At 39.8% G+C, this 24,642-nt stretch overlaps 1 protein-coding gene across 2 annotated transcripts in view; it reads left to right on the forward strand.

The window, feature by feature from the left end:
* The first annotated feature begins 131 nt into the window (after positions 1-131).
* Positions 132-24,642, forward strand: part of slc12a4 (solute carrier family 12 member 4) — a 67,539-nt gene continuing 43,028 nt past the window's right edge. The window contains exons 1-3 of one of the 2 annotated variants that reach the window (XM_055648449.1): positions 132-464; positions 22,352-22,446; positions 23,934-24,065. In XM_055648449.1, the coding sequence (XP_055504424.1) occupies positions 299-464; positions 22,352-22,446; positions 23,934-24,065 (393 nt within the window). In that variant the 5' untranslated portion in view covers positions 132-298. Of the gene's footprint in view, positions 465-10,206; positions 10,528-22,351; positions 22,447-23,933; positions 24,066-24,642 lie in introns of those variants that run through there. The other variant, XM_055648450.1, reaches the window with a different exon arrangement.

Consider the following 24,642-nt stretch of genomic DNA (forward strand, 5'->3'; position numbering starts at 1 on the left):
TGCATCCAAGTCTCTCAGTGGGACTACAGCACCCAGAGTCCCTTTCGGAATCTGCGCAGGCGCGTTGGCCGCAGATATCAGCCGCTGGTGACGGGGGAGGGGAAGGAGGAAGGAAAATGGCCGCTGGATGCTCGGTCTCGCAACTCGTCACTAATGGAAACGGGAGGGTTAACTGACGTGGACGGGGAGGGGCGGGAATAACCGCCAGAGTGAAGATGATGGAGGAAGGCGAGGATAGTTGTTGGGGGGTTGAGTGGCTGGGTTGAGATTGAGTGTCAGCTTTGACTCCACATGCAGGATGTCAAGGGGCAGGTTCATCATTACCTTCATTAAGGGGAAAGGCAGAAGAGGCAAGGATGGGGAAGCCCGCGAGGAAAGGAAGCAGGACTCGTGTAACGTTGGAGAAGAACTTGAAAGAGCTGAGACTTCCACCTCGAGCAGAGCAATAATCTTCAGTGGATCAGGTGGGCTGTTCTAGGGATGTTTATGCCAATAAACAAGTACATCTAGGACAACCTGACTTTTACTGCCTTGGCTTGGGTACCAGCCTTGCCCCTGATAGCAGGCTTGGACAACTATGAACACTTGAAGAGTTCTCAGCACTGGTAGAGTTCTCAACACTTGTACAAGTACATGGATAGGGAAGGTTTCAAGGGATTTGGGCAAAACTCAGGTTTGCCATTGTGGGTTCAGACTCTCACTCCATAGTCTTGAGCATACAACTTGTATTGTATAGTGTACATGGTCAGATTCTCCTCCCTTGGCAGACATGTTAAATTGTAGACCCTTCAAATAAAGTTATTTGATTTCATTGTGTTGCTTTGGAGGTGAATGGGTGGGTGACCTAGACAATTTTTTCACTCGACTAATATTGTTTATATTAGATCATTTCACAGCATGATATGCCAACAGTGCTCTGCTATTAAAGAGATGCTGCCTGTCCCGCTGAGTTACTCCAGTATTTTGCGTCTACAGTTTAAACCAGCATCTGCAGTTCCTTCCTACACGCTCTCTGTTATTTAAAATGTGAAATCAGAACAACTTCTGGCCACCCTGTACACAGTTTAGCGTTGACGTTTGGAATCTATTAGCCCGAAATGCAGTCACCTGCCCAAATGTTCTACAGGTAGTGTGAGCCAGAGGTAAGACTGGGCCAAATGTGTAGGAAAGAATTGCAGATGCTGGTTTAAATCGAAGGTAGACACAAAATGCTGGAATAACTCAATGGGTTGGGCAGCATCTCTGGAGAGAAGGAATGGGTCATGTTACGGGTCAAGACCCTTCATCAGACAGAATGCTGGAAGGCCAAATGCTGAAAACTGATTTGTGTAGATAGATTCTTGATGGCTCTCATGGATGTAGTGGACGAAAGGATATGTTTCCATGTTGCCTGATGCATCTTTTAGTTTTTAACTCAGTTTTTTCTCATTCTCTAAATGCTTCCCGGTCATCTAAGCATTTCTAGCATTCTCTTTATTTCAAATTTACACAAATCCTATGTTCTGCATCTTATAGTTCAAGTACTTTTCTTCTCTGTTGAATGCCCTCAATTATTTCCTTCCCATCAGAAATAACAGTTATATTAACAAGCATGTATCACCCTCGCTCAGGTAGTATTAATAGCATTTGTGTCACCTGGTCAATTTTGGTGTCCACCCTATTGCATTCATTTCCCTCTGTATGCCCTCTGCCCTTCTAAAGATTTTAACAAGGTCAAATTCTCTTTTCTTTTGGTGGAATGTCAACCTAAAATATTAACTCTGCTTCTCTCTCCATTGATGATGCCTGATCTTTTGATTGTCTGAAATGTTTTCTGTTTTTATATTTTTATTACCACATTAATTTTAAAGGACCTAAAGCTGTTTTGGAGATGTGGTTTAATGAATCAGATTTAAAATATAGCTTAAATACTTGGATCATACCTCTGACTTTTATGACAATAATAATAATAATAATAATAATAATAATAAATTTTATTTATGGGAGCCTTTCAAGAGTCTCAAGGACACCTTACAAAAATTTAGCAGGTAGAGGAAAAACATGTAAGGGGAATGAAATAAATAGTAGAGACATGACTAGTACACAAAGTAAAGACAGTATACAATTCAAAACACAATATGAGACAATTAATGTACAGATGAAAAGGGAGGGGGACGTGGGGCTAAGGATAGGCAGAGGTGAAGAGATGGGTCTTGAGGCGGGACTGGAAGATGGTGAGGGACAAGGAATTGCGGATCAGTTGGCGGAGGGAGTTCCAGAGCCTGGGAGCTGTCCTGGAGAAGGCTCTGTCCCCAAAACTGCGGAGGTTGGACTTGTGGATGGAGAGGAGACCGGCTGATGTGGATCTGAGGGACCGTGAGGGTTGGTAGGGGGAGAGGAGGTTAGTGAGATATGGGGGGGGGGCCAGATGGTGGAGGGCTTTGTAGGTGAGGATCAGGATTTTGTAGGTGATCCGGTGGGAGATGGGAAGCCAGTGAAGTTGTTTGAGGACTGGAGTGATGTGATGCCAGGATTTGGTGTGGGTGATGAGTCGGGTGGCTGCGTTCTGGACCAGTTGGAGTCGGTTGATGTAGGTGGAGCTGATGCCAAGGAGAAGTGAGTTGCAATAGTCCAGTCGGGAGGAGATGAAGGCATGGATGAATCTTTCAGCAGCAGGAGGTGTGAGAAAGGGTCTGAGTTTGGCGATGTTGCAGAGATGAAAGAAGGAGGTTTTAATGACATGGCGGATGTTAGGCTCAAGGGAGAGGGTGGAATCAAAGATCACGCCAAGGTTGCAGGCCTTGGGAGATGGGGAGACAGTGGTGCCGTCGATGGTGAGAGTGGGGTTATTGATTTTGCTGAGTGTGGCTTTGGAGCCTATGAGGAGGAATTCTGTCTTATCGCTGTTGAGTTTGAGGAAGTTATGTTGCATCCAGGTGTTTATAGCTGACTAACAGGAGTTGATATGGGAGAGGGGGGGGGTTTGTGGGGGGATTTGGTGCCGAGGTAGATCTGGGTGTCATCGGCGTAACAGTGGAAGTCCAGGTTGAAGTGGCGGAGTATCTGACCAAGGGGGAGGATGTAGATGATGAAGAGGAGAGGGCTGAGTACGGAGCCTTGGGGAACGCCTTGAGTGACTGTGGCTGTAGCAGAGGTGTGGTTGTGGAGAGAGATGAAGTGGGATCTGTTGGAAAGGTAGGAACGGAGCCAGCTGAGTGCAGAGCCTTCAATGCCGAGGTCTTTGAGTCTGGTGAACAGGATGTTGTGGTTCACTGTATCGAAGGCTGCGCTCAGGTCGAGGAGGATGAGGATGTTGAGGGAACCAGTGTCAGCAGAGGTGAGGAGGTCGTTGAGGACTTTGAGGAGAGCAGTTTCTGTGCTATGGAGGGGGCGAAAGCCAGATTGGAGGGGTTCAAGTAGGTTATACGCAAGGAGGTGGGAATTAAGTTGCGACGCAACGATACGCTCCAGGGTTTTTGAAAGAAAGGGGAGGTTTGAGATTGGGCGATAGTTAATGAGAGAGGAGGGATCAAGACCAGGTTTCTTTAAGATTGGTGTGACAGCAGCAGTTTTGAAAGCGGAGGGGACAATTCCTTGGGGCAATGAGGAGTTGAAGAGATTAGTGAGGTAGGGGCAGAGAACGGGGAGGCAGGACAATAAGTGTGGTTCACTTGAAATTGTTGATTACAGCACCATACCTTGTGGGGGGGAGTGAGTGGGTGGGAGTTTGTGTATTGGTGACAAAATAACATGATTCTAAGATTCAACTCCTCTTGCATTTGTATAAACTCTACAAAGATAAAGGCGATGTGCCATAACTATTGAATTTTCGAATTACTAGTTTCATTAAAGAATGTATAAGAAAGAACTGCAGATGCTGGAAAAATCGAAGGTAGACAAAAAAACTGGAGAAACTCAGCAGGGGTGAGGCAGCATTTATGGAGCGAAGGAATCGTCAGCATTTTGGGTCGAGACCCTTCTTCAGACATTCCTTCGCTCCATAGATGCTGCCTCACCTGCTGAGTTTCTCCAGTTTCATTAAAGAGTTGACTGCCACCAGTTTCATGTGTAACAGCTGTTATCGACTTCAATATTCTACTAAACATGCATATAATTAAAACTCTTAGTTTGCTTTATATCAAGTTGAAATTAACAATGTCTTTATAGAATTGTTGACTGAAGAAAATGTGATAAAGTTCTCGAGTATGAACAGCAGAGGGCCACAGCTATGTTTTATTGGATAAATGCAAAAGCAGTTCATTTTACTGTATTGACCACAATCAGGCAACATGTTTTAGGAACTGCACAAGTATAGATCAGAACAAACATTAGAGTACTTGTACTCACTAGATCCAACAGGAAAAACTGATTGCGCATTCCATAACTCTTACTGCTGTGTTATTTCATGCCTTCAGATGTTCAATCTTGTTAGAGATGTAAAAAAAAAACAGATTTTCTGCCTCTTTTGGTTTTGTGCCTCTTTTCGTTTTGTTTAACAAACCCCTTTAAAAAGGGATTGAGTGATATAGGGTGTAGGTGGTAAGTTTCCTGAACTGGAAGATCAGTCATGACTGTGTTGAATGCAGCGTAGGTTCACCAGGTTAATGACGGGACTGATGTATGATGAAAGAATGGGTCGACTGGGCTTGTATTCGCTGGAATTTAGAAGAATGCGAGGGGATCTTATAGAAAAATATAAAATTCTTAGAGGATTGGATAGGGTAGATGCAGGAAAAATGTTCCCGATGTTAGGGTAATCGAGAACCAGGGGGTCACAGTTTAAGAATAAGGGGTAGGCCATTTAGGACTAAGATGAGGAAAAATGTTTTCACCCAGAGAGTTGTGAATCTATGGAATTCTCTGCCACAGAAGGCAATGGAGGCCAATTCACTGGATGTTTTCAAGAGAGAGTTATATTTAGCTCTTGAGGCTATGGGGAATCAAGGGATAAGGAGGAAAAAGCCGGAACGGGGTACTAATTTTGGATGATTAACCTTGATCATATTATTGAAGGGCCAAATGGCCTACTCCTGCACCTATTTTCTATGTTTTTATAAAGGGTTGTATAATGTACCCCTGTCTATTATTATCTATATTTCTATGAAACCAATTATAAATTCCTTTCATTTAAATTTTATACAAATGAAATTCTCTTGCTTGTTTTTTCTAAGTCGCATTCTTTTCAAGATAGTTTTACCTTTTTAGGTATAAGATAATTTAGCCCCAGATAATGTTCCAATTAAATTCTGCACCATTTTTGTTTTCTGACGTGGAAGTCATTTAAAAACTAGTGGTTGAGGTTTAGAACCGGCATGTTCCAGTGAGGAGGAGGGACAAAGATGGCAAAGGAAGGGAAGCTCAGATGACTAAAGGGGTTGTAAATTTAGTCAAAAAGTAAAAAGGAGTGCATGCAAGGTTTAAGAGGATGAAATCAGACCAGACCTTTGAGTAATACAAAGAAAGGAGGAAAAAACAGAAGTGGGCTGTTAGAATGGCCAAAAGGCATGGCTTTGGGGAGTCGAATTAAAGAAAATCCCAAAGCATTTTAGAAACAAGGGGGTAACCAGGGGGAAAGTAGGACCGATGAAGGCAATTTGTGCCTGCAGTGTGGGGTTTTAGGTGAAATACTAAGCAAGTACTTTGCATCTGTTTTCACCAAGGAGAAGGAAGTGGTGGACTTTGCGATCAGTGTAGAGAATACTAATTTGCAAGGCCAGTCTGAGATTAAGAAGGAGAAGGTGTTAGGGCTCTTGAAGAGCATTAAAATGGATAAATCCCCAGGACAAGATGGGATTTATCCCAAGTCGTTGAGAAGGGCAAGAGAGGAGATTGCGGGAGCCTTGATGGATATCTATGTGTCTTCTCTAGCCATAGGGGAGATCCTGGAGCACTGGAGAGTAGCTAATGTTGAAGGGATGTTGAAGCCGGTGAGCTTCGCCTAATAGGGAAGCTATTGAAGGGGTACTTCTGAACAGGATTTACTCTCATTTGATAGAGAATGGGTTAATTAGGGACTGTCAGAATGGCTTTGTAGAGAGGGCAGGTCATGTCTTGCTAACTTGGTCAAGTTTTATGAGAAGGCGATGAGGGTAGGACGGTGGATGTTGTCGGATGTTGGACTTGGTCGCACGGATTCAGAACTGGCTTACTGAAGGCAGGGTTGTTATGGAAGGACAATATTCAGGATGGAGATTTGTGACCAGTCGTGTTCCGCAGGGATCAGTGCTGGAACCTCTGTTGGTTTGTGATATATATGAATTACTTAAATGTAGACGGGTTGGTTTGTAATTTTGCCAATGACACCAAGATTGCTGGGGTTGTGGACTGAGGAAGGCTATCAAGTTATACAGCGGGATGTAGATCAGCTATGGAAATGGTTGAGGAATGGCAGATGGAGTTTAATCCTAGCAAGTGTGAAGTATACACCTGCCTATTACCTATGTTTCCATTAAACCTAAATTCCTTTATATCAGAGGCATTTAAATTTTGTATAAATTAAATTATTTTGCCTTTGCATGCTTGTTTTTCTAAGTCGCTTTCTTTTCAAGATTGTAATACCTTTTCAAGTGCAAGCTAATTTTGCCCTGGGTGATGATCTGCAACATTTTTTTATTTTCTAGTCACCTGTGATCTTTTTTTTTTTTTTTTTAGCCCAATACGCCTGAGGTTTGTCCTGTTTTTTTAAATTCCAGGCACTGCTGTAGCAGTATATAGATATTTCTGAGAAAATATTTGGATTATACTGGTAATGTCATCTGCATCCTGAAGCCATGTGGCCTTTCCTTGCTGTGATGATGATTGAAAATAGTAGAAACCATTGTAGTTGGAATGCATATATGGTATGGTTGCTTTTGTAGTTCAGGGCATTGAGTATAAGAATCAGGAATTGACAATGCAACTTTACAGAACTGGTTAGGATTGGTTATTCTCATCATTATCCCATTGTACAAGCTCATTAATTATGGTTACCAGAATGATATTCCTGACACAAGTAACTTGAAGAGGAAAGGTGAAGAGATGATTGCAAACCAAATGCTTAACAACTTTCTTACTGGGATATACTAACCAGTCATTGAGAAACGTAAATATTGCATAAGATTGTAAACCTTAAAAATAGAGTTTTATTTCAGTAGGATGGAAGTTTCAAGGCTACTATAATTACTCAAGATGCAGGTTTAAATTGTTGACAGTCCACTAACATTTTTCTTTCTTTGAAAAATACTACAAGTTTTTGTTGTCTGTGAGGTTTGATGTTGGTTCACTGTTGTGCAAACTTGCATAATTCCAGTTAATCTTTTCCTGAGGCTGAAACTGTTTGCATTCTCGTTAATTTAATAGTATATCATTGCCTTGGTACATTCTGTTCTTTAATGTTAGTAGGTGATAAAGCTGCATTTCCTAAATGTTTATTCAGTAATTACTTGAATTTTGATTTTTGAAAGCTAATCTGCAAATGGAATGCTCTTTTTTTCATTTGTTAGAAAATATACGATCAAACTTTTTGATCATTGGTCCAGTGTTCATTTTTTGAGGGGTGTGCATGGGAGGTATCGTGACCAAAACTCTGGGTTTATCTAACATAGTCCATGATGTACCTTCAGAAGAACAGTGTAGGGTACACTATGTCTCAAAATGCTGCATTACTTTACTTACAAAGGGTACTGTTGAATTTTAAAGATCCTTTTCAGAATAAGATAGCATGGCTAAATTATTTTCATTTACACAAACATCTCTTGCAACCTGTGCCCATTATTTTCAAAAGAACGATTATTTGCCGATTAGAATTTAATCAGGGAAATTATGATCCATTTGACACTTCCCTTTCTGTATTTCTCCATGTCCATTCCAAGTAATGGGTTAGCCCAGACCTTGGGCTCTGCACCTCCATTTGAAACTGGGTCCTTGACTACCTCAGCGGCAGACCTCAAACAGTGTGGATCAGTTGCAACATCTCATTGACCATCACACACAGGTGCACTTCAAGGCTACATGTTTAGCTTCCTGCTCTACTTTCTTTATACCCATGACAACTTTCTCTATACCCATGACTCCAAAGTGATCTATACATTTGCCGACAACAACACTGTGGTTGGCGGAATCACCTGTGGTGATGAGTCGGTGTACAAGGTGAAGATAGAACGCCTAGTCGAGTACTACTGCCTCAATGATCTCTCCGCTCGATATCAAGACCAAGGAACTAGTTGTGTCCAAAGGAACTGCAGATGCTAGCTTACACCGACCGTCTGGAGAAGGGTTCCGACCTGAAACATCACCTCTCTCTTTTCACCAGAAATGTTGCCTGACTCGCTGAATTACTCCAGCATTCCTTCTATCCAAGGAACTATTTACTGACCTCAGAAAGGGGAAGTCAGGATACCATATGCCTGTGTTCATTTGTGGGGCAATGATGCAGAAAGTTAGCAGCTTCAAATTTCTGGGCCTAAATAGCTCAGATGACCTTTCCTAATCCCAGCACATAGTGATAATATGAAAACAGCGCACCTGTGACTCTACTTTCTTAGCGATTCAAAGATATTTGGCATGCCTCTGAATACTCTCACCAAACGTCTACAGATGCATTGTAGAAAGTACCCTGTTTGCTTCATGGCCCTGTATGGTAATTTCAATGCACAAGAATGCAAGCGGCTGCAGAAAGTAGTTCTCTCAATATTCTCATCCGGGGCAGTGCCACCCCCTCCATAAAAATGCATCTGCATGAGATACCACCTCAAGAAGACAGCATCTGCCATCAAAGATGCCATCTCCTTGCTGCTCCCATTGAGCAGGAGGTACAGAATCCAGAAGTCACACACCAGTAAATTGGGAATAATTATCTTCCTCCAAATATCAGGTTCTTGTACCAATCTAATCCTATCTCGACAATAAAATACTACAGAATCACTGCCAGATATTTGTTTTTTTTCTAACTATGATTGGTGTGAATGCCTTATTTTCATTATGCATAGTCTATTTTTTATAAATTTTGATGTAATTTATGTATGATTTGTATTTTTGTGTTTGTCAGGGCCAGTGCTTATAGCTGAAAGTTAGATTTTCATTGTACGTATAACTCATGGAACTAGCGCATATCACAATGAACTTGACTTGACAAATGTGCATTACAAATCTACGAATACCACAGCGAATTTACTACTTCCTCCCACCCAGCCTCTGTTCAGATGCTGAGTATAAAATCATAATTGTAAGCATCCATAGACAAGGATAAGAGCTTTAAAATGGAAGAATTGCTGGACTGACAGCCAGTGTAGTTTAGGAAACACAGGGGTGAAGGGTGAAAGAAACTGTATGGATTAGGTCACAAACATCAGTTTTAGATGCCCTCAAGTTCACAAAATATAATAAAGATACCCAAGGAATGCATTGGAATAGTCATGCCCAGAGCTGGTAAAATACATGAAGGTTTTCAGAGATTAATCTGAGGCAGATAATGGGATATCCAAGTGGTGCCATTAAGTACACCTTATCAACACAATGTATTGGGAACTGCTGGTAGAGGAGCACAGGGCCTGTTCAACAGGGTGTGATATGGCTATCCCAAACTCTGTACTCATTGTGTGAGTTCATAAGGTCGAGTACATGGTCAATAACAAAAGGATTCAGCAGAGACTGAAATGACACTGTTGAGCACAGAGTGTATTTGAGAGTTGGCTGTTAAATTGCCGATGTGTAAGTGGGTGGTAGAATAATTGGAAGGAGTTGATGGGGATATTAGAGGGAGTAGATTATAGAAAAGAGAGGGATCGCTCTGAGAACTCCTACAGACTTCATGGGATGAATGTGTTGTAAGGAAATGTGAAATATCTATTTCAATGGTCTCTGTACACGCTTATGACCAAATATAAAAGTTTGGATTCAAATTCCTTTGTTTCTGGGGAGCTGTTGCTAACAAACTAATATTGCCAATTAGTTGATGAGGAAAATATTTGGCACTGTAAACTAAACAAAGTTGTATAAGCAAGCTATTAATTTCAGTTAAAATGTTATCTATTGTTAATCAAAGTATTATGCTGTTTTCTTGGCAATTTTAAAAAGATCTAATTTTAATTTGTTTAGCTATTATAAGGCATTGTCTATGATTTTTTTTTTAATTCTCAAGTTACTTTCAAATAAATGTTTCTATATTTTTGTTCTATTTTATCTTTACTTTTGTATTCTATAAACTTCCTAGAAGTTAGGCTTGGGAGTTGGGTGGGCTGTGGGGCGAAGCTGAAGATTCTGTTTCCATTGCTTTGAGCAGTTTACTGAGATCCCTAGTTCTGGCTTTGGGTGGAGTTCCAGACTGCAGTTCTTTCCTCCCAGAGGAAGTGAGCACATAGTGTTGGAATGCAACCTCAGCAAAGGAGTCCCAGCTCTTCAGCTCGGGTAAAAAGAAGACAGACTGACTGTGGAAAATGCATCAATTTACTGTGGTGCCAGTAGACGAACAGCACCCTTCAGATTATGATGCTTTGGAAGGAGTAGCTTGGGTTGATTACAGAGAGAGAAGGCATCGTTCACAAGATCCAAATGATACAGTGAGCTCTGATGGTAAGTAGTAAATAAACATTCTAAAGTTTCTCGTCAGCCGCTGCTTCTCTCTCTCTCTCTCTCTCTCTCTCTTTTTATTACGTTCTGGTCTCACCCCTTCTCCCCGCCCTTCAATCTCCAAACCTTCTATAAAAATATTGATGTAGTATGTGATCTAATGTCCTGAATAACAATTTCTTCTAACAATTAGGAACTGGTCTCTATAATTTTGGAAATAGATTCGGGTTTAATATTGTGTGCCTTGCAGTACATGCAGACCTGGTACAATGGTGAGGTCACAACAGGCTGCTTTCTAACGTGAGTGGAATGTGAAATTAGAAGTTGAGATGGAATCTTGTTTTAAACAAAGTCAGTCTACTGAAAATAATATTTGTTTAGCTATTGCTGTAAGTTGGGTGTTATTTTTAAACTTGGTCCCTTTGTGTTCATTTATCTTTGTACACAAAAAAGAGCATTAACTTGCACACCCTGTCTAAGGGGGGGCAGAGTGTGCATTTTTGATTTTTTTTTCTATTTGTTCTTTTTATTTAAAAGTTGTCATTTCGGAATCCTTAATTAATGGAATCTCAGACTCGCTATTTGCAGCACAGAAAGCAGCTGTTCATGCTTCAAATTGTTACTGGCTCAATGCAAAAGCAACCCTGCTGCTCTCACTCTTCCCCCTTCTCCCTGTATCCCTGCAAATTACTACTTTTCATGTACTTGTATAGTCTCCTTTTGAATGCTGCAATTGAATTGGCCTGTCTGGGTCAGACTGTATTATGCCCCTGTCCCACTTAGGAAACCTGAACGGAAATCTCTGGAGACTTTGCGCCCCACCCAAGGTTTCCGTACGGTTCCCGGAGGTTGCAGGTGGTTGCTGGAGGTTGCAGGTAGTGGAAGCAGGTAGGGAGACTGACAAAAACCTCCGGGAACCGCATGGAAACCTTGGGTGGGGCGCAAAGTCTCCAGAGGTTTCTGTTCAGGTTTCCTAAGTGGGACAGGGGCATAAAACAGATCCTAACCATTTACCGTGTTACATTTGGATTTTTTTTTGCCAATCTCTTATTTTCTGCATTCCCTTATTCTTCTTGACCCCTCTGCCAATGGGATCAGTTCCTCCTCTTCTACTCCACCTCAGTCTTCATGATTTTCAGTACCTCGATCAGACCTCCTCGCATCCATTGTTCCAGCTTCTCCAGTCTGTCTGACCTCATCATTGAAGTCATCCCTGGAAACATTCTGGGAAATCTCTATTGTGCCCCCTCCTAAGCCTTCATATATTTCCTTAAGCGTGGCACAAAGAACTGGTCATAGTAGACAAGTCGTCACTGACCAGTATTTTGTCATGATTCATCATGACTTCCTTGCTCTTGTGTACAATGACTCAATTCATGAAATTCAAAGTTCTGCATATTTTTAAAATTTTCTTGGCCTACCCTATACTTTCAATAAACCATGTACATATTATATCCCCTGATTTCGGTTTTTAACCTATTATTAATGTTAAGCTTTTGTTTGTGTTATCTTTTTGTCATTCTTCCCAATTAAGAGGAAAACATCACATTTTACACTTATTTGATATTAGCCCCATTACAAACAGCCCCAAACAGTACTAACTTTCATCTGCCACCCATCACTCCATTATACCAGGCAGCATCTCTGGAGAAAAGAAATAGGTGTGTATTTTGGGTCAAAACTCTTAAGTTTCAAGGTTCAGGCTTCTGGTTTTGACCCCAAAATTCACCTATTCCGTTTCTCCAGAGATGTTGCTTGACCTGATTTACTTCTGCATTTTGTGTCTATCTTCAGTGTTAACCAGCAGCTGCAATTCCTTCCTACACTCCATTATATTAGTCTTTCTATATCACCTTGAGGTTTTTGTATGGCACTTGGGGTTAACAATTCCCCCAGGTTTTGTCATCTGCTTGTTTGTTTTAACATTATTAAAATTAATGTTCCTCATATATATTTCAGGGGAAACTTTGCATTGTTCTCTTCATTTCTGAAAACAATCTTCCACCACCACTAATTCCTGTTAGTTAACAAATGTGTTAATTTTAAATATCGCCTTCAAACTTGATGACGAGACAATTACGTGGCACGTTACCGTATGTTTGTGGAAGTCTATATATACCACATCAACCATATTTCCTTTATTGATCCTCACTGTTACTTCATCAAAAAGCTTTATCAAGTTAATTAAACACGATCTGCCTTTATAAATCCATGCAGACCTTTCTCTCGTTAATCCAAACTTGTCAAAGTGATTTGGTATTTCTGTCCCTGACTCTTTCAAAATGTCTTTGCCTTGGTTAAATTGTCACGCCCATAGTTATTGCCTTTAACTGCACAACTCAGAGGATACATGGTCATATAACATGGAAACAGGCCCTTCAGCCCAACTTCAGCCTCATCCTCCTGCGCTCCAAGGAATGAAGTCCTAGCCTGTTGAACCTCTCCCTATTGCTCAGGTGCTCGAGTACCTGCGACCATCCTCTTCTCTGCACTCTTTCTAGCTTGACAATAATAAGGTGACCAGAACAACACAATACTCTAAATATGGCCTCACCAATGTCTTGTACAACTGTATCATGACCTCACATCTTCAATACTCAATACCTACATTTTTTCATGCCTTTGGGCATCACTCCTACATTTATAGGTATTGGTCAGAGAAATTGAAGTTGTGAAATTTGTACCATTTTTATTAAGTATGATTATTTTAACTCAAAGATATTTTTGTAAATGGATTTATTGAAAAGAAGTGATGTACTGACTTGACTGGCCTTTCTTTGTCTTTATGGTTGGGTGAAAGACCTAACGATAAGGAGGTTCCATTCCTTACATAATAGTTTGTTTGAAGCTATGGTCCATCCCTATCATAGAATGTATAAAAGTGCAACATAAGCACAGGACCACAATGTCTGTGCCGAACATAATGCCAACATAAACTAATTTAATGTGTGAAAGGATTTCTAAAGCTTGTAAAGTGAAGCTGGGTTTCAAATGGTAGAATGATTAAAGTAAAGGATGGTCAAAAGGCTCGAACAATAGAAGCAAGAACGTCCTTCTATAATGGAGCTTGAGGAGGAATTCAAGAGTGAAGATATGATTATCACATGCACTGGGGTGGGAGCAATGAACTTTATAGTTACTGCAGCTTTATAGGCGCAATAAGCACAATAACATAAATAGATAATAAATGATCAGTTATGCCAGTCAAACCAGACCGCGATCGTGCAAGCCAAAGTACGTGGTGCAATGTCTATACTTGATTGGTGCTGAGGTCGACCAGAGAAAGTATCCACGCCGAACTTGATGCCAAGTTAAACTAATCTCATCTGCCTGCATGTGATCCATATCTCTACATTCCCTGCTTATTTGTATGCCTATCTAAATGCACTAATGGATCTGCCTCTACTACCATCCCTGGCAGCACATTCCAGGCACACACCATCCTCTGTGCATAGAAAAAAAAGCTTCCCCCACAAATCTCCTTCAATCTTCGCCCCTCTCAAATTAAAACCATGCCCGTGTGAATTATTGTTGTTAACGTAAGTTTATTCTATTTGCTAATGCTAAAAAATGAGAAAGGACATGAATAACTTGGAAAATCATACTATCAGAAGATGTGGAACGTGAGTAGAATTCTGCCAGGCTAATTGTGAATTCTCTATATGTTCAATAATTGCTTACTTTTAAAGTAAACTGATTCAGACAAATCTTGTCTTTTTCATCATTAACTTTTAGAAAGTATTTTTGGTTGAAATAGTATTTTCCTTGTCATATTTGTGATAGGTGAATTTGAGTGTTATGTCTTTTGATTCCAACACATTGCAAATTAAAATGTCTGGCTACAATGGAATTTTGTGAGCTCAATTCTATTGTCTGCTGGAAATAAAATCCCTGTTCAAACCTATTTAGTCATATCTATTAATAGTAATTTCCTCAAACTGCCCTATTTCTACCAGCTAGTGAGTGACAGCAGTGCTTCTTCGATATCAGAACTGGACCAAGTTTTCCAAATATGATCCAAGATAGACCAAGTGAAATTCTATAAACTTTGACTCCTAAGTTACTTTATTGCATAGATCAAACAGGCAGAGCAATAGTGAAAGTGTGTACACAGGCACTGGAATGATTTTCCAGCCAATTATTTACTTTTGAAGTGTGGTCTATTATAATGTGAAAAATCATTTGGCCATTTTACATTGGTTCCACAGAACACTGGCTCATTGATGGTTTTAAATTTGCAAAAGTGGACAGATTTGTTTATCGTGTCAGTTGAACAAACAGTATGTCCATTGGTGAATACTACCTCAGTACTGTACTGAATTGTTAGTCTAGCTGTGCTTGTCTCTCTACTGGAGCTCACAGACTTCTTGCTGATGTGGGAGTTCTCGGACATAAAAAACAGCATTTGATCTATTGCCTTAATTTAAAATCTTTCTGAAATATCTGGCCAGAGCCAATCCATTCCAGTCTGCCTTCTGTCCACCTACCTCCAAAATCTTGATCGCTTCTTCAAGAGAAAATCCTCTTTCATGGGCAGATGTAGGTTAAGGACTTTCCACCACATCGAGTTATCCATTTTTCTAAAGACTGATAAGCTAGTGAACCACTTGCTGTTAAGTATCGAACTAAAGACATGATTAATCAACATGTAATTACAGTGTCTCAAAATATCAACATTTCTGTTTTTAAACTAATGTACACATTGCAATAATATTAAATTTGTGAATTGTTTTCCATTTACTTGGCATTAAGACGACACAAAAACCATTAGAAGTACTATCCAAAAGAAATGTTGAACATTTATTTTGCACCAGCTATCTAACATAATAATCCTACAGTATATAGTGGAGAGAGCCGTGAGTATTAACTAACTCCTTCAAATCAAATTAACCACTGATTGTTTGCAGTTCTTGTGCCATGACAGGAAGAATGTGATGGTTTTGGAATAGGTGCAGAATAGATTTACCTGTATGCTGCCTTGATTAGAAGGTGTTGGGGTTCAAGGAGTGTTTGGACAAACTTAGAGTGCACAGCTTTAAGGCAGGAGTCTGCAACCTACGGTCCACGGGCCAGATCCGGCCCGTAACACAAAATCATCCGGCCCGCAGTTTTCGCAACCTGGGCGCTTCGCAGGCGACCTGGAAACTGCAGCCAGTACAGCCTGTCCCGGGGCACGCAGGCTACCTGGGAACTGCAGCTATACCTGGGGCTCGCAGGCTACCTGGGAACTGCAGCTAATCCCGGGGACTTGAGGGATCTGGCGACTGCAGCTAGACCCGGGGCACGCAGGCAATCTTGAAATTGCAGAAAACTTATTGAAAAACACGTGGAAACTATTATTCGTATGTATTATTACTAATTTATGTATTATTACTAATTACGAATTAGTTATGTATTATTATTACCGCCATTTATTATTACCTCCATCTGCTCACAAACATGGGCCCTGGCCCCTATGCAAAAAAGGTTGCCGATCACAGCTTTAAGGTGATGGGGGCAAGGTTTAAAGGAGATATGCAGGGAATGTTTTCTTTTGCACAGAGTGACGGGTGCCTGGAATACGTTGCTGGGTGTGGTAATGGAGGCAGATACCATAGGAGTATTTGATGCTTTTAGATGGGCACATGAATATTCAGAGAATAGATGGAAATGAATCATATGCAGACAGAGGACATTAGTTTAACTTGGCATCATGTTCGACATGGAAACTTGGTGCCAAAAGTCCTATTCCTGTACTGTTCTGTCTTTATCTAATCTCAAGCTTCAAACTATTGATTGTGACCGTGATAACTTAACTTTGGCCTGTAACACTTCTTCACCAGTCACGAACCTTCGTGGTTGACCAGAGCATCCTCCTCCAATACCAATTCACGATCAATTAACTTTTGTTTGGGTAATCACTGCCTTAAATTGTGTTCTAGTTGATAGTTTCATCTTTGTTCCTGGTATCGTTGTGGAACCAAACCAGATATCTTTTGTATTTGCTGTTGGTTAATCTTGAGCACCTGCAGCATTATTAACATTGTTTATCTTCCCGTCTTCAGCATCACCTCTGTTACGTCTCTTTGATTGCCGAAAGCCTCATCCATATCTCCCAGATTTTGAGTCCAAGGGCAAAGGTTTCTCAATACCGTTTGTCCCTAATAATTCTACCTTATTATTTTGTCCATGTCAACCAGCATTCTTATGAATATAATTTAGTCAAGTTACAAACTGTACAGATGATACAGGTATTTCATCTGATACCCATATTATTTTGAAATGTATATGGTTTGAATCATGTTGATAATGATTGCAAGTTTGAACAGGCATCTGCAACTGTTTTTTCAAAGCTATAAAATGTAAGAAGCTGCCTTTTCTGTTTTGTTCCTGCTTTCTGAAAGTCACCCATTTCTTCTCTCCAGAGATGCTGCCTGTCCCCCTGAGTTACTCCAGCGTTTTGTGCCTTTCGGTTTACTTTAATGCCGCTTGTACTGTTTTTAGAAACTTAAAAACTGGCAAACCAACCTGTTTTCACAAATCCAGGTTTCGTGAGGGTAAAGACCAGCGAGGAAACAGCAAAACTATTGTCAACAAAGCTTCCCACAGCAGCTTTAAACAACTCTTAATAAATACCCAATTCATTGGACCTCTATGAATGAATAAAGGGAATGCAAGTTATTGGACATACTGAACTTTTTATAACATGGAGCATCAATTCCTATTAAGCTTGGCTATTAAAATAAATTAACTCAAAGTTCTGGGTTCATTCTTGGAACTGTATACAATGTTTGGAAAATAATAAGGAAGAATATTCAGATTTGTTAGGTGTTGGGCGGGTGTTGAAGGCCCCATTTCTGCAAGGGTTAAATGTATAGTTTGACCTCCCATATGTCTCAAGTTCAAGCAGTACAGGTTTCAATGCATAATTGGTTTAACCATTCGTTGGCAGATGTGATTTGAATGTATAGTGTCATCTATCGTGATAGAATGCATAGTGTCATCCTCTCTCATTATTGGAGAGAAGGGGGGAAGGAAAATCTCTAAGCTATTAGAGGTAGAAAGGAAGAAGTGGAGCTGTTTTAGGGAGGGGAGAGTGAGGCCCTGGAGCTATTGGAGGGGGTAGAGAAGCCCTGGAGCAATGGGATGGGCGAAGAGGATGTGAGAAATGTCAGAACTGTTGAAGCCAATTGAATGTGACGGACTACAGAATTATGTAACATGGCCTACCTCCTCTGTAATAGTGCAGTCAATGGTTCTGTAATATCCTTAAGGAAGGGAAGGGTCTTGTGTGTTTCATGATCATAACCTACCTCTATAAAATTCCAGAAAGGAAGAAATGAGGAAAAGAGGGCATGTGTTGGAGCTGGAGTACTCTGCATGCAGTCAGTATTGATAGGATTTTCAAATCGGGCTGACGAGCTGGTTGCCAAATTAACTATATTCTCATAGATCTCCCATCAGTCAGGCAGGAATCAGTCTGAAGAAGGTCCCGACCCGAAACGTCACCTATCCATTTTCTCCGGAGATGTTGCCTGACCCGCTGAATTCCTCCAGCACTTTGTGTCCATCTTGCTGTGTCTTGAATCATTGCTGTGACGATGTGCTCTCCATTAAGTTCAATGTTGCCGTGGAATGTCTTGACCCTTGTGTCATTACCAACAGTCCAGACAGTACTGACAGTTTTAATCATCTCAAATGCATTTTATGAAACAAATTGTAATTAGCTCATTCCCTATAAAGGAATTTCAAGCATGTTAAATAATTACAAATTTGACAATGATTATTTTCCTCTTGCATGTGAAGCACACGACCATGATTCTGTTTTGAGGTGCCCCAAGTTGACTAAATCTTTATGCAAGAAAGGGTGCACAGTAATCCCCTTTTTACTCCCCATTAGGAGATTTCAATTTTGATTTGAAAGCTAAAGATTTCCAAGATTTTAATTTTGATTTGACAGCAAAAGGACCAAAAATACTTTGTCTAGTTTGGAAGACTGCTTCGTCGCCATGTTTGAGACAATGAGTTGAAACATTCCAAACATGGCGGTACTCTTGGGAGTTGTATAACATGGCCCCAGTATTCTGAAGGGCCACTTTACTGGAAAGCCAACATGCCTTTAGTGAGCATTCGGTTCTTGCAGGACTATTCACTATTCTAGGGTTGGCTCTCACTGTAAAGATGGCATTGTATTGTTCAGGACATTGCCAGTCAGTTGGCATGTGGCCTATCCTCAGGAGATTATGGAAGAACCGGTGTGCTCCAAGTGGCACAAATTCAGTGAGCTGGTGTCAACTGGCCCAAGGATATGTTGCTTGGAAAGGAGTAAACTGATTATTTGTCATGCAACACCTTGTATTGTCATGAAAACCTGGCCCAAAATGTGTTTTGAGGGAGGCCTTGAATTAGGAAGGTTAAGGACCAGAGCAGTGTTATCAGAGGAAAATACCATTAGTCACACTTTCTTGATGATAACAAAACTTTTTGAACTGTGACAAGGTGCAAAGTTTCCTGTGTTTTTCTCTTTAAGATTAGGATTATTTTGTCTTGAACACTGGTGAGTTTTCCATTCCATCTTTTTGATGTCTGTCCCTCATGCCTGTAATTTTAATTCTTGGCGGCTAATATTTTGGAAACTGGATTCCAATACAATATTTTTTTGTCAACTTAAACGTTGAACAATGGTTGGGAAGTTGTTCCGATTTATAACCGTTCTCATATTGATTTGACATGAAGATTTCTGTAAAGTCTTTTTATTTTATTTGATGAAAGAAAATAATCTTGTAAAACAACACTTCATTTCAAGAATACCAAACAGGGGAATAACAATCTCTGAACTCGTCAGAAGTTGATGATTGCTTTTACTTGCGATTCCTGAACATTCAACCTGCTGTGTTGATGAAAGCAAGTAGTTCAAAGTGGAGCTGCCAGCTTTTAGTGGGAATATGTGGGCTAATATGTGATAGCAAAATAGATGATAGAACAAACAAATTGCCAGAATTTCACAATGAGTCAAGCAGCATCTGTGAGGGCAGAATGCTTTTTCACTCTTGAAATATTGACATGCCCGTCTCGTTTTACAAAGATGCATTTATCATGGAGTAACACAGAATGATTTTTATTTTAGCAATCTTATTCAAGTTTTTTAATCACTTGGAATTGATCTGTTTTCTTGGGCAAATCCAATTTTTAATGAAAACTAGAGAAGTATTACTCAGGCCTGTAATTCACCCCAACTTGTGCTTTTTACTATCAGTGGAAAATAATTATTAATTGTGAGAACTTAGTCAGAATTATTTTCCTGTTGGGGCAAATAATATATTGTTCGTCCAAATCAACCTTTTATTAGTTTGATTATCTTGACTTTTGACAACAAACTCTAGAAAATATCCATTGCTATCCATGCAAACGTGATAAAATACTAGCTTAGTTTAGGGTATGTATTTTGTAGAGTGAAGATGTTTAATTGTCATATATACCAGCAACAATGAATATCTTACTTGCAGCAGCTTAACAGGCCTGCTACACGTAAATATAACAATCAAAATTTCAATAAATAAATAACTAGTATTATCGCAGGAAACTTTTTAATCTGTAGTGTAACCAAAGATTCAGTGCATAGTAGTTCATTGTTAAGGTTTGTGTTGTATAGTATCCAACAACCTAATTAAAATTTTGGGAAGAAGCTTTTTATTAAACTTGGTTTCCTGGATTTCATGTTCCTGTACCATCTTTCCAGTGGTAGTAGTGAGATATGAGCATGCCCAGAGTGGTGTGGGTCTTTGATCTGGGCTGCCCTTTTTGACAGTGCCTCTTATAGATCCCTTCAAAGTTAAGGAAGTTGGTACCGGAGAAGAACTGGGCTGTGTCTACCACTCTCTGTAATCACCGTAGTTTCTGAAAGTTCAAGGTGTCGAACCAGGCCATGACGCAACCAGTATGCTCTCTACTGCGTTCCTGTAGAAGTTGAATAGAGTATTCGTGCTGAATCTCCTCGATCTCCAAAGGAAGTAGAGGCGTTGATGAGCTTACTTATTGATTGATTGCATCATGTGCTGGGCCCAGGACAGATCTTCCGAGATATGTACGTCCAGGAATTGAAGCTGTTGACTCTCCCCATCATTGTCCTATCAATGAAGACAGGTTCCTCAGCTTTCCCTTCCTGAAGTCAACAATCAGCCCCTTGGTTTTGCTGCCATTGAGAGCAAAACTTTTGTTGCAGCACCATGCCAGCAGATTTTCAGTCTCTCCCTTGTGCTCTGGCTCTTTTACCTGTTATTAATTCAACATCGGTTGGATCATTGGCAAATTAAAAGGTTGTCTGGATACACAATCATGGGTATAGAGAAATTAGAGCCAGGGTAATGAGCAGTCTGGAGGTGCTCCGGTGTTGATGGTCATTGTTGTTAATTCGTACTGAATGTGGTCTGCTGATGAGGAAGTAGAGTATCCAATTACTGCATAAATAGTGGTTTGAGAACCTTTCAACATCACCATTCATTTTAATCAAGTATGCATGGAAATTATAATAATTCAGAAGCATCAAGTTACCCTTTTTCACATATACTGGGAATGTGTTCTGCTCCTTCCTCCTCAACTCTCAACTCCTCTCCAGCTAGCTCTGGATTTTTTAATAAGTCAGTCAACTCCTCTCCAGCTAGCTCTGGATTTTTTTAAATAAGTCAGTCGGAAAAGCCAACACAACATGTATAATTAAAATCTAATGAATGGGTATAAAATGCACACATTCCCTATTGGTAACCTTTTTCTATTTGTGTCCCTGTCGGTTTTGTCTGCTGCCTTAAACGTGACTGCATTGACTCCCAACCATAATTCATGGGCCTTTATCACCAAGTTGAAGTTCATTTCTCAAATTGCGCCTCATCGGTATTTTCCCTTTCCCTCCCATGCCAAACATCAATGCCAGGTCTCCCCTTTAACCTCCACGAACCCTCTGTATCTATTTGTGTGGTGGATCACATCACTTTAGAGAATAATGTTGAGTTTCATCTTTCCAATGCTTCTCCCAACTGAATAAGATTGTGTTGGTTGCCCATTTCAATATTTGTTTTGCATACTCCAACTGGTTGCTCTTCATTTGTTTTTCTACTCGCATTTGAAATTGGACATTTAATTTATTCGGCTGCTGTATTAAACAATTGATGAGTGTCGAAAGAATGGGCAACTTTGAGCATAAAATCTCTTTGAACATTTGGACATGTAGAATGTGACCTAAAAATATCATAAGATGTTTGAGTAAAGTTCTGATAGGGTTTTATAAATGGCAGAAAACTGAACAAGTTGATTCACTGTGAGGATCTGTGCACAAAATCACTCCAAACAGTGACATGCTCTTCATCTGACCATAAGAATTCTGTACAAAACAAATGTGGGCAATATCTACTTGTGAATGAAGTGCACAAAACCACTCCATTTGCAATTTGAGATATTTCACTTAACTTATTAGATGGAAAGCTCTGTGTGTAAGGATTCCATGTGATGGTTGGGGTTATACGTCTTGGGTGGGAACTGCTTCTTATGCTGTAACGACGTAAGATGTACTCAACAGAAAGTGAGTACACTAGGCATCGTGATTAAAATTGGAATTAACTTTGTCTTTAATGTGCCACAACAATGGGATGCACACCAGTCTAAGTCATGGCATACTCTTAAAGTATGGAGTACAAAAATATGGAGTAACTCAGCAGGACAGGCAGCATCTCCAGAGAGAAGGAATGGGTGACGTTTCGTGTCGAGACCCTTCTTCAGACCCTTCTTTTTAAACATGCTCTTATACAGTTGCTTCCTTTCAATTGTTCTTCAATTGATCCGAATGATATATTTTTAGGTCATGGATACCACAAAGAAGATAGTCCTTTCCTTAACAACACTGACACTTCGAAGAGAAATGAATATTATGACAGAAATTTGGCCTTATTTGAGGTAAGACTTTTCAGTACAATAACTTGCTCGGCATTCAGAATTGTCTCCCTCAATTTGAACCTTCAACATATTATTTAGTATAATTCTCAGTTGCAAACAGATCATGAAGAAGGGCCCAAAATGTTGCTTGTCCATTTCCTCCCCATAAATTACCTGACCCTCTGAGTTCCATTTTGTGTTGCTCTCCTTAGTAAAATCTATCTTTGTCCCGGGAAGCTTAACTTGCCGCAGATATCAAGCTGCCACGCTAAGAATAACGACTACACATTTTATTTTTTACAGACTATCAATGTCAATGCTAACTGAGGTTATCCGATTCAAAATGGCTTGTACCCATGCAGCATCAAGGCCTTGTGCTGTTATGTTCACTAGTTCTTTAATTTAAAATATCTATTTGTAATTTAATCATTTTTACTTTTGTGAACAATTGAAAACATTAAGGCAATCTTGGTAACACTTCCATAAAATAAATAAACTGTAAGGCAAACCCAATTGATTGAAAATAGAAACACCTTAACCTCATTTTGCAATACTTTTACTTCCCACATTAAAATGAATGCTCGGTGTTCTGTCAGATCTAACCTAGCACACGTTCAGAGGGCAAATTCCTTGGACTAATTGCATAGGAATTGAGAGCCAGTTCTTGTTCTGCTGTTGGACACCATAAGGACCAAAAGAGAAATACCAGCAGATCTCTTGCAAATTGCCAAAAACGTTTCCCAACCATTTCCAGCTTGATAATAAGAGTACGTATTGGTAGCAATCTGTGTTTTGCTCCCTTTCATTAAGAATGCGATGCTTAAATTATAAATCTGGAACCTTTATCCTTGGGAAGCTTACTTTTCCCTAATGTCCAGTCACTAAATATTAGCTTTCCCCATTCCTTTAATTAATCAAATAGCATCCTGTAAATCTTCCATAACAAGGCATCACTAGTATGTTAATTATAAACCAAAGAGAACTGAATGCACTTTGTTCGTGTATTAATGAGAAATGTTGATTTTATATACTGTTGCAGAAAAATATAAGAAACATAAAATATAAAATATTCTAAGCTAAAAGTCAGACCTGGAAAGTCACTGACTAAGAATTGTGTGTACTGTTGCACTACTTAAAATAATCTCACCATATGTCCAAATCAGTAGATCGTTTAATTAATAAAGCAATTGAGAAGGTGCAATATGTGTACATCCATTCCTCGAATTACTAAAGAAATCCCAGGAAAATGTAAAAGACTGATCTAAATACGTTATGGCCATTCTGTAGCGTGTACGGCTACACACAGAGATTGGCACTATTCTTTATAGAGAAAAATGGCTTTGAAAATCTCATGAAGTTGAAGGAGGCCATTTGGCCCATGAAGTTAATCGACCTGTGCCCTCAAAGAGCATTAGAGCAAAAGTCCTCAAATTAAACAGTCATAAGCTGAGTAATTATTGTTTTATGTCTAATAGCAATGATGCATATTTTCCCTATCTCTCTTTCAGGAGGAATTGGACATTCGACCGAAGGTATCTTCACTGCTCAGCAGATTGGCTAATTACACAAACATTACTCAGGGAGCAAAGGAACATGAAGAAGCAGAAAGTGCAGATATTTCCAAGAAAAAACCGCCAAAGGTAATTATACCTCTACTAATCGTTATTTTACAGTAATCTTTATGTAGTGCGTTGTATAATGTACTCAATACATATAATGTATTGAGTACATTATATCTAATCTTTGACCTTTAATCCATAAATTAAAAGATTAATTGTTGTCACACAAACTAAACGCCAACATTGATTTTAAATGTTTTTCAGCGTAATTCAGATGCTAGTGTAAAATGCTATAGTTGCTTAAAATTTACGATGATAGTAAAAATGTTCTTCCTGTGACCATGTTGACCGATCTTGTTTTCAGTACAACTATATATTGCTGTTTATGTCTAGTCTGCTGAACAATCCTAAGACCAAGTACAAAATATAAATAGATTTGCTTTTGTATAAGTGCACTGAGAAATTGTTCCAATGCTTACTAAGCTTCAGAAATATTTCATTGGTTCTGAAGTGTTTTGGGCCAACCTTGGGTTGTGAAAGATCTTGTATAAGTGCAAATCTTGGAATAATTGTTCTTTAACAAGCATGTATGTTATTAAATGGACCAATAAATAACTGAGCAGCCTCGCAACTCTTGACCAGGTTCAGCACTGACCTG

Source organism: Leucoraja erinacea, chromosome 17 (assembly GCF_028641065.1).
Source record: "Leucoraja erinacea ecotype New England chromosome 17, Leri_hhj_1, whole genome shotgun sequence".
Classification (NCBI taxonomy): Eukaryota; Metazoa; Chordata; class Chondrichthyes; order Rajiformes; family Rajidae; genus Leucoraja; species Leucoraja erinaceus.